Genomic DNA, 13,028 nt, shown 5'->3' on the forward strand with positions numbered 1-13,028 from the left:
CAAACATGTTCAAACATGATTAAATCTTGTAATGCAAGCACCGAGAAACCTTGTTAATTCCTAATGTAAGATAGCTGTGAATATATTCAGATTACCTTCTTCTTTTCTCTTGCAAATCCACATGGCTTTCCGAAAGCAGCTAACAGCTGTCAAAGAGCCTTTGGGAGCATTAAGTTGGACGTAACACTTAGCACCTGTACCCCATTTGCTTACAGACAACCTCAAGGAAACAAAAGTATAGGTGGTTACATGGTTTTCCCATTAATTTACACTTAACCCTTGAAAGCACCAAAGCCAGGTTTAGTCTTAGGCTGTGTCTACATTGGCACCCTTTTCTGGGAAAGGGATGCTAATGAGACCAGTAGGAATTGCAAATGCCGCGGGGGATTTAAATATCCCCTGCGGCATTTGCTTGAAAGTAGGAATAAGGGATCTTCCGGAAAAGGGTTTATTTTCCACAAGATCCCATCTAGACTGGCGCTTTTCTCCGGCAAAACCCCGAGCCGGAAAAAAGCGGCAGCCATGTTCATGCAAATGCCGTGGGGGATATTTAAATCCCCCGCAGCATTTGCGATTCCGACTGGTCTCATTAGCATCCCTTTTCCGGAAAAGGGTGCCAATGTAGACACAGCCTCACTGTTTCCTCTATGCTGTTATTGCTAAAGTCATGACATTGCATTTCCACTCCAGTTAGTTGGGAAGTTTATTTAGTCTCTTTAAATAAAGTTTAGCCAAGTGTTCTTAGTAATCAATGTGCCCTTAAAACACTGTCTTGCTCCATCTTTTCTCTTGCCTTATTATGCTTGCACACTGCAGAGTTCTAAAATGAATGCTCTGAAACACTAGTAACAGAAGAAACCTGCTATGCTAGAAACTTTGATTCACCTTTGATTTGTTTCACAGAGGATTGGTTTGTAACTCTATTGGTCGCTCTGTTGAGTAGTTACTGACACGAGTAATCCGGAAGATGTCAGTTGGCTGGTTGGGTTTTCAAATACTCCTGTGAGAACTAGGCACCAAACTCCCATGTTTGGGGTATCACTTGGTTCCCACTAGTGTTTAAAAAAATCCCACCCAAATGGGCTTCTCTTGTGAGCTCTTAGTAAGGAAGGAAAAGTCCAATTTGGCCCCTAATGTTGTTTAACACATTTCTCTATATGACATATGTGCAATCCAGTCCTGCTGTAAGGTCTGTGCATATGTCTGAGAGCAGAGCTGGGCTTAAAAGAGTCTAACATTTCACAAATACGAATCTGCTTTTCTAGGCTGATTTTTTTTCTTTCCTCCACTGCCATACATTTTAAATGAATCAGCAGAGAAGCAGTGCAAAATATGAAATTAATGCTACGGCTGACAGAGCCATCGAAATCAGGAATGACTCTACCAGAAAGCTAACAACAGGAATCACTTACGGACACTGAAAATAAGGGCAGGAATAAGTCCAGTAACTATTTGTCGGGAAGGCTGCAAACTGGTAGGAGATGGAAACTGCCCATTTATTTAAGACAGCAGAATGTGTACAATCACTCCTCAGCAGAAAGTCTAGCCAAATATATTTTGCATTTTAAATATAATTAAACTAGCAGCCTTACCTAGGTCTGGGACTAGGGTGGCAGCCCTACTCCCGGGGAAGGGGGCAGCCTGGGATTTGGGGTTAGAGAGGGAGCCAGACTGGGGCCAAAGGTTGAGGTTAGTGCTGGCCAGGTGCAAGGCTTTGAGGAGGGGGCAGCCTGTTGGGGGAGTGGGCCTATCCCAGGGGTTGGACCCACACAGGCCTCCCCTGCTGGCGCTCTCTGTATCCAACCTGGGGCAGGAGAGAAACAGAGGGCTGCACAGGCCTTGGGGGAGGGTGTTTTGTGCAGGCCTCCCCAGCTGGTGCTCCCCGAGCTGGCTAGGAGAGGGAGAAGAGGGGGAGCCATGCAGGCTGGCCTGCCGTGGGCCTGCCAGGCATGCCACAGGTGCAGATGGGGGAGGGAGGGGCACCGGTGAGTCCTGAAGGAGGCAGCCAGGGCTACACTGCCTGACCCCAGGGAGGGGTTTGAGTTGGAGAGGCTACTTACCTAGGTCAGTAGCAGGCAAGATGGTGAGCCCACCACTCTGTTGATGGTGCAGCTGCCCCCAGTGGTGATTCTGCAGGATAGGTCTTTCCTGCACTTGCTGCCTCTAGTGGTGACCATGAGGATCACATTCCTCCTCTCCCTCTCCCCTCCCTTTCCCTGATTATAGAAAACAATCAAATTCCAGGCACATCTTGTTTTTCTGGCATAACCAAACCCTGACCTTGGTTTAAGTTAGGATAAGAGGAAGCTACTTACCAAATTTGGTGGTCCTGGCTCTTAACATTTAGGAGGAGATCTTGAACAGACTTGCAAACACACACACACACACACACATTATATATATATTACACACACACACACACACACACACAACACTGTAACACTCAAATTCTAGGCTGCACTTGCTTACTCAACTCACCATCTTGAGGCTGTAAACGGGAATTGACTGTTCGACCACTGCAAAACTCTACAGAATCTAAACCCATATAGGCCCGTCCAGAATGACACCTTGGGGAGTTGAGATACCAGCCATTCCTATAAATAACCAAAATGTGATTCAATGCTATAAAAGAAGGAACTTTTCTTTTGGAAAACCCTGAATAGAGACGACAATGTGCTGCAAGATTACATTCTTCCCCGCCCCACCGCCTACTCCTTGCCTAAACAGTCATTTTGATGTTCAAACAATATAGTTCACACAGCAGTTTACTGTTTGGGCGGACCTGAAAAGCAAAGACACCTTTAATACACATGTACTTTACTCTGGGCCATGTTTAATATCAAGAAGGTATGGGTAGTACAAATAAATTGTTTTAATTTGATGACTTTATTTTGACAATGAAGATTTTCTATGTATAAAAACAGAAAGTGTTTCAGCCTTGCATTTAAACAGGAATCTTTTGGGATGAAAGTAGCTAAGTGTTTTACAATCTACATGAATTTTAATTCAGCTACCTCTAAGGAAAGAAAAAACAGTTACTCACTTTTCATGACTGTTTTTCTTCAAATGTTTGCTCATGTCCATTCAAATCAGGCATGCGTATGCGTGTGCACATGGAAGCAGGAAGATTTTTGCCTAGCAGTATCTGTCAGGTCAGCCTAGGTGCCCCCTGGAGTGGTTCAGATATGGCACCTAATATAGAGCTCTGCTGACCTGCCAACCCCTCCCCCCAGTTCCTTCTCGCTGTCACTCTGACAAAGGGGAAAAAGAGTGGGTATTGGAATGGATGTGAACAACGCATCTCACAGAATAAAAGAAAAAATAACCTTTTTTTCTTGAGTGTTTGTACATGTGCATTGCAATAAGGTGACTCACAAGCCTAAGGTTAAGGAGGTGGGGTCAGAGTCATGGGCTGATTGGAGCACTGCCCTGCCAAAGACTGTGTTGTCACTGGTGATTGCATTATATGCAGCAAATGTGTGGATAGACGGCCATGTCACTGCCCTGCATATTTTCTGAGTTGGAACCTGTGCTTGGAATGCTGTGGATGAGGCTTGCACCCTGGAAGAATGTGTTGTGAAAGCAGGTGCAAGGATTCGTGCAAGACTGTACCATTCACAAATACAGGAGACTATCCAGGAGGAAATCCACTGAGAGGATACAGGCTGGCCCTTCAACCTACCTGCAACAGCTACAAGTAACTGGACTGACTTTTTAAAAGGCCTTGTTCTCTCAATGTAAAACGCTAACATCCTGCACAGTGTGGAGTCTCTGTTCCTGAGTCCTGGAATGTGGCTTAGGATAAAACACCAGGACAACTAGGTCTTGACTGATGTGTAACTGAGAAAGGGTGAAGTCTTAGCTGCACTTTGTCCTTAAAGAATATGGTACAGTAAATGTCCGATAATACGGCACCTTTAGGACCCAGGGGGTGCCGGATTATCAGATATGCCGGACTATCGGAAGGGGGGGCTATGAGGGGTCTGGGGTAGCATCTCCCCCATCACCCCCCTTATAGCCCCCCATTACAATAGTCCGGCTCTGCCCCAGACATCCCTGATTCAGCCGCTGTTGGTCAGTTTCAACAGCGGCTGAATCGGGGACGCCTGGGACAGAGCAGCTAGAGTGCTGCCGGGTTGGTCCAGTAGCGCGGACCCTTGGCACGGCGAGACCAATCTGGCAGCATCCCGCTGCTCTTGGGGACGCCTGGGGCAGAGCAGCTGGGGTGGTCCTGCAGCGCCACTCCTTGGTGTCCCCAAGTCAGCCGCTGCTGATACTGATCAGCAGCTGACTCCAGGAAGCCCGAGGTAGAGCTGCTCTGCCTCGGGCTTCCTGGAGTCAGCCGCTGGTCAGTTTCAACAGCACCCCTGCTGTTCTATCCCAGGTGTACCCAAGTCAGCTGCTGCTGAAATTGACCAGCGGCTGATTCCAGGAAGCCGGGGCAGAGCAGCTCTGCCTCGGGCTTCCTGGAGTCAGCCGCTGGTCAGTTTCAGCAGCGGCTGAACCGGGGACAGCTGGGGTGCTGCCGGGTTGGTCCCGCAGCCCCGAGGGGCAGCGCTACAGGACCTACCCGGCAGCACTCCAGCTGCTCTGCCCTCAGCTTCCCCGATTCAGCCGGTGGTCAGTTTTAGCAGCAGCTGAATCGGGGAAGCTGGGGGCAGAGCAGCTCCAATGGTCTAGCTGCCCAGAGCACTTCCGGGTTCCTGATGGTGCCGGACCATCAGGAGTGCCGGACCATCAGAGTTTAACTGTATTGGGAGGGAAGGAGGCTCTGATATTAGGATCTTGATTTCTGAAACCCTCCTGGCCGAGATTCTGGCCATTAGGAAAGCCACTTTGTAAAAGAGGTAAAACAGGGAGCATGTGGGTAAGGGTTCAGTTGGTAGACCTATCAAACTTGAGAGAACCAGGTTGAGTCCCTGTGGATATAAACTGCCCAGGCCCTTCAACAACCAAATAACCATGGTTTTCCTCCCAACAGTCAGGAGGAAAAAGATAGTTTGGATCCAGTGAAGGATCTGGTATGCCATCCTCAACCATGCCTTTAAAAGATTTATTTTGAGCCCGAGGAAGGCTTAGGCTGGCCAGAGCTCTGGCAAGAGGACAGGTGTTGCCTCTTTCTGCTACTGCAGTTCCTTTTGTGGAAACAGTCCCAGCAGCTCAAGGACTGGTATGTGTGGGATGAGGGCTAAGGTCTGAAGTGCCTACGCTGGAGTGGAGAGGTATGAATTCCCAGAGACTTTAAAGTGTCCCTGGAGTCTTTCAGACTAGAGTCTCCTGTCCATTTTCTCTGAAAACAGTGTTGGCCCTTCAAATGGTAAGCCCTATATGGACTGTTGAACTTCATGAGGTAGCCTTGACACTTGCATCCAGGAGCTCTCTCTTATAGCCACTCCAATCCCATGGCTAAAGTATGAGCTGCTGCATCTGCTCCATCCCCTTGCAATATCCTCCATCAAGGACGTAAACTCTTGCCAGAAGTTTGTTGGCAAAAGTTCTGTGGACTTCAACATGGCCCAGGCTGGCAGTGTGAGAAGGCATTGCCTTCTCCTGTTTTTTATACCCCCCACCCATGCTGGGAAGGATGGTTTGCTGGTTAGGGCACACACATGTGAGTTAGAGACCCTGGTTGAAGTCCATGTTTCTCCACAAGCTTCCTATATGACCCTGGGCAAGATACTTAATCATTCTGTGCCCCAGTTCCCTGTCTGTATGATGGGGATAATCGCCACTGCCCTGCCACAGTGAATAAATACATGACAGATTGTAAGGTGCTCAGCTTCAGTGACAATGGAGCCAAATAAGTAACTAGGGGTATGTCTACACTACAAAGTTAATTCGAACTAACAGACGTTAGTTCGAATTAACTTTGATAGGAGCTACACATACAAACCGCTAGTTCGAATTTAATTCGAACTAGCGGAGCGCTTAATTCGAACTAGGTAAACCTCATTCTATGAGGACTAACGCCTAGTTCGAATTAAGCAGTTCGAATTAAGGGCTGTGTGGCCACTTAATTCGAACTAGTGGGAGGCTAGCCCTCCCCAGCTTTCCCTGGTGGCCACTCTGGGCACCACCAGGGAAACTCGTCTGCCCCCCCTCCCGGCCCTGGAGCCCTTAAAGGCGCACGGGCTGGCTACGGTGCCCGTGCTAGGTGCAAGCCTGCCAGCACCCAGCCAGCAGACCCTGCACCTGGCACGGCACGAACCAGCCACCCGCTGCCACCCAGCCCTCCCCCTCTTCCCGGGACCAGGCTGGCAGCTCCAGGGAGCCTGCCCGGGTCCGCAAGAGGCGGGCGCCCACCTGTTCTAGTGCGGAGATCGTGGACCTCATCCATGACGTCTGCACTAGGCACAGGAAAGTGGCCGTCTAGGGTAGGATAGCTGCCAGCTTGGCCACCCAGGAGCAGGTTTGCATGAAAATCGGGGTGGTCCAGTGAGACCCCCGACCCTGAGCCCTGAGCTTAGAATGGCCATACTGGGTCAGACCAAAGGTCCATCTAGCCCAGTAGCCTGTCTGCTGACAGTGGCCAACACTAGGGACCCTGGAGGGGATGGACCGAAACAATGACCAAGCCATTTGTCTCGTGCCATCCATCTCCAGCCTTCCACAAACAGAGGCCAGGGACACCATTTCTACCCCCTGGCTAATAGCACTCCATAGACCCAACCTCCATGACTTTATCTCACTTCTCTTTAAACTCTGTTCTAGTTGTAGCCTTCACAGCCTCCTGCAGCAAGGAGTTCCACAGGTTGATTATTTGCTTTGTGAAGAAAGGAACTTTGTGTTATTAGTTTGAAGACTACTACCCATTCATTTCATTTGGTGTCCTCTAGTCCTTCTATTATGGGAACTAATGAAGAACTTTTCTTTATTCACCCTCTCCACACCACTCATGCTTTTATAGACCTCTATCATATCCCCCCTCAGTCTCCTCTTTTCTAAGCTGAGAAGTCCCAGTCTCTTTAGCCTCTCTTCATATGGGACCTGTTTCAAACCCCTGATCATTTTAGTTGCCCTTCCCTCTCTCACCTCTTTTTCCCAGTCTCCCCAGAGGCTAATCCCTCCTCCCCCCCAGTTTTGTTAAATAAAGAGAGTTTCTATTTTTGAACACACGTGTCCTTTATTTTGTACATCAGGAAGGGGGTTTGGGAGGGGTAAGTGGAAGGAGGTGAGGGAGGAATGGGGTACGAACCCCCAATGGGGAGGACTGGGGTGGCTCTGCGGGCTCCTCGGGGTGGAAGCTCTCCTGCAGCCCCCCGATTTACACCCCCCCCGGATGGCAGCCTGCGGCAAGTGCAGCCGGGCTGATGGCCGAGTGCTGTGATGTGCCGAGCGTAGGCACTCAGGGCACTCCAAGCCAGGACTGCTTTGCAGGCGGGGAACCCCTGAGAACTGTCTGTCCGGGGTGGGGGTCGGGACCCTTTAAGCACAGCCCTCGGCTAGCCTGAGACAGCAGCTCCACGCTCTAAGTCCTACTCTGATGCCCTGCCGGCACTGCTTCCGGCCATCCTTAACCTCGGTTCAGGGTCCACTCAGTGTGGACATGCTAGTTCGAATTAGCAAAATGCTAATTCGAACTAGTTTTTAGGTCTAGATGCACTAATTCGAATTAGCTTAGTTCGAATTAACTAATTCGAATTAAGTTAGTTCGAATTAGTGCTATAGTGTAGACATACCCTTGGATAGCTAACGTAGTAAGATTTAATTACATAAACTCCACTCCCTCGAATTTTAAGTTATACTTGCTTTTAAAAAAGTAACCCAGTCTCTAAGACCAGAGATTCTGCAGAACATTACTCCAGAATTATGAGAGAAAGGCATAGAGTTACATAAAAATATACAAAATCTCTCTAAATTGAAGCTCTAGGTATTCAAGGACATTTCTCTGTAGTTATGGGAACTGAGATTTACAAAGGTAAGTACACATACTACATATGGCCTTCACTGACATTCCAGTATACCTTTTCCTCAGGACTAGACAGCCACAGAAGATCTGTGTCCCTGTAATGCCGGCATAGGTCTCTTGCATGCAGCCAGGTTTGTCTCTTTGCTGTGTAGATATAGTAACAGCTGCCTTGCCAATACTGCCACCCATCTTCAACTGGGCACCTGCCACCAAATATGGACCCTAAAAATCAGCATACACATGTGTGGGCCTGGTTTCATCCCTATATGATGCTACTGCCTTAATGGAAGGATCACTATGGTGTAGCATGTTTAAGACTGTTATAGGATCTCTTCAGTATAAGGTTCTTTTAGAACTTTTAATACTTGTAAAATACTAGGAAGATCACATCAGACAAGGGCTCAAGCCACAAAATCTGAGTTCAAACACCCCATAGATTCTGGATATCAGATCTCTAACTAAAATTTGAATTTAGAGAGGAACTCCGATATCTACACACCTCTGAAGTTAAGGGCTGTTTAGATTTGAGGTTTTGGTTTAAGTCTAAACAGAATTTCTCAAAATTGCCTCAAAGTGGCAACTCACTTTTCATTACAGCTCACAGTGAATACAAATCAACAACATGGGGATTTTCTTATTTATTTAAAACTGCAAAGTTTATTTTAAAATGGAATGTAGTTGAGACCTAGGTGTTATATACTGTCAATCTAATGACTTTAATGGAGCTCCTCCCCACATTTACACTGGTGTAAATATAGAGCATCACTGTTGTGTTTATAGTTGCTGTGAATGGTGACGATAACATACATGAATAAAGAGACAAGTCTCTGCACAAGTAGGCCTGTGAATAGGTACAGTTTTCTTTCTCTCTCCGATGGATGTTACACAGGCTCACCTTTTTCACAGGGGATAGGACTACTCTCCTTACTGCAAAACACAGTGTCACCACACAACCCTGTGTATGGATTGCAGACCATACCCTGTTGGCATGGTGGACACTTAAATTCACACTGAAGCCCAAATCTTCCAGAGATGCAATCTGTGAAAAGTGAACAAGTCAACGATAATAGAGATGAACAGCTGTAAATATAAGAATTTGCTTTAGTAATGTGGTGTTATTTGCATAGTTGTAATTAAAGATAAAAATGTTGGAGTCCCCACATATGAGCAGGTACACCCCAAACACATTAACCATTAGTAGAAATTAAGAGTGTGCCTTCTGGGACATTGGCTGATGTTTACAGCTTCTAATGCAAGTCAACACAAGCAAGATGTCAGGTTAGGGGAAAGAAAGCCATCCCTATGATAAAATATCATGAAAATATTAGTTTCCAGTAAGAGCTTTCCAAAATATCTGCCTTGAAGTGAAAAGGCAGCCCAGTGTACAAAAGTCTTGACCCAGGACTTTGTCAGAGCAATAACAAGGCTGTTTCTTGTTAGTGTGTGTATGTGTGGGGTGGGGGGAGGCAGATAACACTACATATGGATGGATGGAAATGCTCATCAAAATAAAGGTTCCAGAGCATGGCACATAGTTAGCAGTTTCACATGCCGAGGGGAAGGAAATGATTACTCTGTTTTAAAGCAGACACAGCATTCAAAACCTTGCTTTCTGGATCTTCCTGTATGGGTTTATGCTAGCTCATTTTATTTTATGATTTTGGGAGCTGGCAACCTGATTACTCATCTACACAAGCAGCATCCTGCTATGTTTTTCGTTTTAGTTAAAGATGAAGTAAACCTTTAATTTTTCTGCTAGGCATGATTCACATCCTCCTCTCCCTAAAACTGTGAAGCTATTTTACATTTATCTTCTGTTTTCAGTTCACATTAAAAAAAAAACCATGAACAAAAACCCACTCCATCCTCCTACCCTGTAGGATTATGGGGGGAGGGGAGTTAAGCTCTAAAAATGCTTGAAATACCTGATTTGATAAAGGATTTCACGCTACTGTTCCTGCTGTTATATAGTTCCATTCCACTTTGTAAGATATAGTGCTCCCCCATTGCCACTACCCCAGTGCAGGTTTGGAGGACTGAGCAGGTATCTCTAGCTTTCTTTAAAGTGTTATATATATTTGATATTGGTACATAAGGAGAATACAAAGCTCTCCCCTCATGGATTGTAAAGAGGTTGACAGCTGTAAAAATCAACAGAAAAGAAATAAAATGCATGATGATACTAAATGAAATTTAGAACATATGAATATACAGGATGGGGTGGGCAATGGCAGGAAAACAAGCTGCAAATCTTCTCAGAATAGCTCTTCCCCATGCATGTAGGATAAATCCTAAGGCTCCTTGCAAAGCAGCAGAAATCACCAAATAAAGCATTATTATTATTTATTAAAACGGCCAATGGGAGCTGAGAGGTTTTGCTGGGAGGTGGAGGCAACACAGAAAGCTTTGCACCTGGAGCAGAGAGCCACAGGAAGTAGTTGGACATTTTGAGCAGCCTGGGACTGTGGCAGGCAGGGAACCTGCCTTAAGGTCCTTCAGGGCTGCTGGCTGAAAGCCACCTAGGATATGTGCCTCCCAGCCGCAGCATGCCTCTGGCACCCCAGACCCTCCTTCCCCCAACTGCCTGTCCCAGGCCACCACCCCCTCCTTTCCCAGATTATCACCCAAACCTTCTGCAACCTTCTGGGAGGCCAGACCCTGCACCCCCTTCTACACCCCTCCCCCAGGCCAGAATCCTTTCCTGCACCCAAACCCCTCCTAGACCCTGAACCCCAAATCTCTGTCCCAAATCTTAATCTCCTCCTTTACTCAAATTTCCTCTCAGATCCCACACCCTCTCCTGCACCCCAGTCCCCTACCATGAGATCCCTTCTGCACCCAATCTTCATTCTAGACACTGCACCTCCTCCATAGAAAAGTGTCTCTTGACCACTCACCAAAATCTTGGTGTGGTCTTCCATCCAAAGCTATTGCCCATCTCTGCTATAGCTGTTACTGGCACCCTGAGCAAAATAACCCATACCAGCAAAAGGGCTTACATCCCAATATAACAATAGGGCTTTTGCAATTACAGAAATGTTTAAAACAAATCACATCCTTAACCAACACTAATATAACAAAAATTTGCAGGTTAGACTTGGCCTAAGTCATATTATTAAAGATCTCTACTAGGAGCTGAAAAGTTGGAGATGAATCTTAGCAAGCAAGTTCCCTAGCTCTGGATTTTCAAAGTATTATTTTCATTCAAGTCAACAGATGATGCAAATGTTCCTCACTTCTGAAAAATCCAGTTCCTAAAGGGCTAAAATGACAAAGACTAGTGAAATGATGATCCTGATTTATCATTTCACTACTCCACTTTAAACCAGATCACTCCACTGAGAATCAAAACTGGCTCCTCAACATGTGAACAGCCTTGCCAATAATTTTTAAATTGTATGAAATAAACTTGCAGAACCCAATATCTTAATAAAATATCACCCCAGTGTAACTCCACTAAGGTTTACTTCACACACTGTTGCATGACAGGGTCAGAATGTGCATGGAGTGAAGAGACCGGTTTGAATGATTTCAATGGAGTTACTCTGGTGTTCAAATGCAGTACAGTGAAATGGTGAATCAGGGTCATCATTTTACTTACAATGAAATCAATGGAGTTACACTGGTGTCGAATTGGAGCGACTTACTGAGCAATCAGAGAGGTTTACTTCATATAACCTTAAAGGCGAGCACTCCACCCCACATCCTCCTCAAGGCCCAGAAACAATTTCCATTTTTCCTGAATCTCCCCCTTGAGGCAGCAGAACTTTTCTCCTGTTCTTACACACAGACAACTGAGCCCTAAATGAGGGCTCTAAGTCACAGATGCAATAAAATTTACCTCCCTCTCTTTTGCATATCCACTTCCTCAGAGAGGAACAATCCACTGGGGAAAGATAATGCTTGAAGGCAACTACACAGTCTTCTTTAGTGAGCGTGTGCCTCCTGTTACGTTTCATGACCCTGCCAGGAGACAGAGAAAAACCAAGCAGCAAAACTGAATGAGGCCAACTGCAGCATCTACAGATTTGTGGATGTGGCATTTTTATTTAAGGAAATTGTAGCTATAATCATGGTACTGGTTTTGTACCCAAGATTCCCTCTATTCAGGATCTGTATTCTGTCCTGACTAGGATGGGCTCAATGATTTTCTTTAGCAGATTCTCTCTAATGACTATTGTTGCATTTAAAATAATGGCATTTGTCAAAATTAGTCTCACCATGCACCTTCAGCCCCAGTAGAAGTGCCATCGACCCACACATATCTGAAGTCTTCTTTCTTATACGTCAAACCTATCCAGCTGTTCTCCCCTTTAAATTGTATCCAAGCCTAGAAGGCAAAAACAATCCATTTATACTTGTTCTTAGGCCTCTTATCCATTTCGCTCTTCATTCATAAACATGTAGGATCCTTGGTCCAGTTAGTACCCAGGGCAAAGTGACTCACAGCATTTGTTTCCTCCTTATTTTTATGGTACATGGCTCAATTAAATGTCTAGCTTTTTTCTTTTGTGTGGGTGAGTCCACTGAGCTCTCCCAGTGCTGCAGGTCCCATACTCCCCACTCTACAAAGCCCTGGCAATATGACACCCTCTTGAGCTTGTCAACACAGTTGCTTCTGGGATCAATGCAGTCAGCACAACTCAGAGCCACAGTGAGAGTCACCTAAGGCCATTTTTCCTCAAATGCAGAATGACTAAACCTACTGAATCAGAAAACATAATCATTCAGCAGCTTATAACTATATAAACAGAAACACAGCACACAATGCATTCCCTATTATAGCGGTTCTCAAACTTTTTGGGCTCCGGAGCCCTTTACATGCATAAAAATTTATGCGGAGCCCCAGCAGTCCACTGATTGCATGTGTTGTACCTATTGATGTTTCCAGTTTGTCAACCTCGCGGAGCACCTGGAGATGTCTCGCAGAGCTCTGGGGCTCCACAGAGCACAGTTTGAGAAACACTGCTCTATTAGATCTCGTATCTAAACCACGGGTGGGCAATAATTTTTGATCGGAGGGGCCAAGAATTTGGTAAATAGTCAAGGGCTGCACGCTTCCATGGTATTAATGGAGGAGTTGTGGGATCTTAGATGGAGGTTTGGAGCAAAAGAGAGT

The 13,028-nt window shown here is 46.1% G+C and overlaps 1 protein-coding gene across 3 annotated transcripts in view; it reads right to left on the bottom strand.

Annotated features, from left to right (window-relative positions):
• Positions 1 to 13,028, bottom strand: part of LOC106732388 (uncharacterized) — a 137,409-nt gene that overhangs the window by 41,574 nt on the left and 82,807 nt on the right. For all 3 annotated transcript variants that reach the window (XM_025187467.2, XM_075900291.1, XM_075900289.1), the window contains 7 exons: positions 12,130 to 12,239; positions 11,751 to 11,872; positions 9,835 to 10,050; positions 8,805 to 8,948; positions 7,965 to 8,131; positions 2,479 to 2,594; positions 96 to 220 (listed from right to left, as the gene is read on the bottom strand). In XM_025187467.2, the coding sequence (XP_025043252.1) occupies positions 96 to 220; positions 2,479 to 2,594; positions 7,965 to 8,131; positions 8,805 to 8,948; positions 9,835 to 10,050; positions 11,751 to 11,872; positions 12,130 to 12,239 (1,000 nt within the window). The remainder of the gene's footprint in view (positions 1 to 95; positions 221 to 2,478; positions 2,595 to 7,964; positions 8,132 to 8,804; positions 8,949 to 9,834; positions 10,051 to 11,750; positions 11,873 to 12,129; positions 12,240 to 13,028) is intronic.

Source organism: Pelodiscus sinensis, chromosome 17, assembly GCF_049634645.1.
Source record: "Pelodiscus sinensis isolate JC-2024 chromosome 17, ASM4963464v1, whole genome shotgun sequence".
Taxonomy (NCBI): Eukaryota; Metazoa; Chordata; order Testudines; family Trionychidae; genus Pelodiscus; species Pelodiscus sinensis.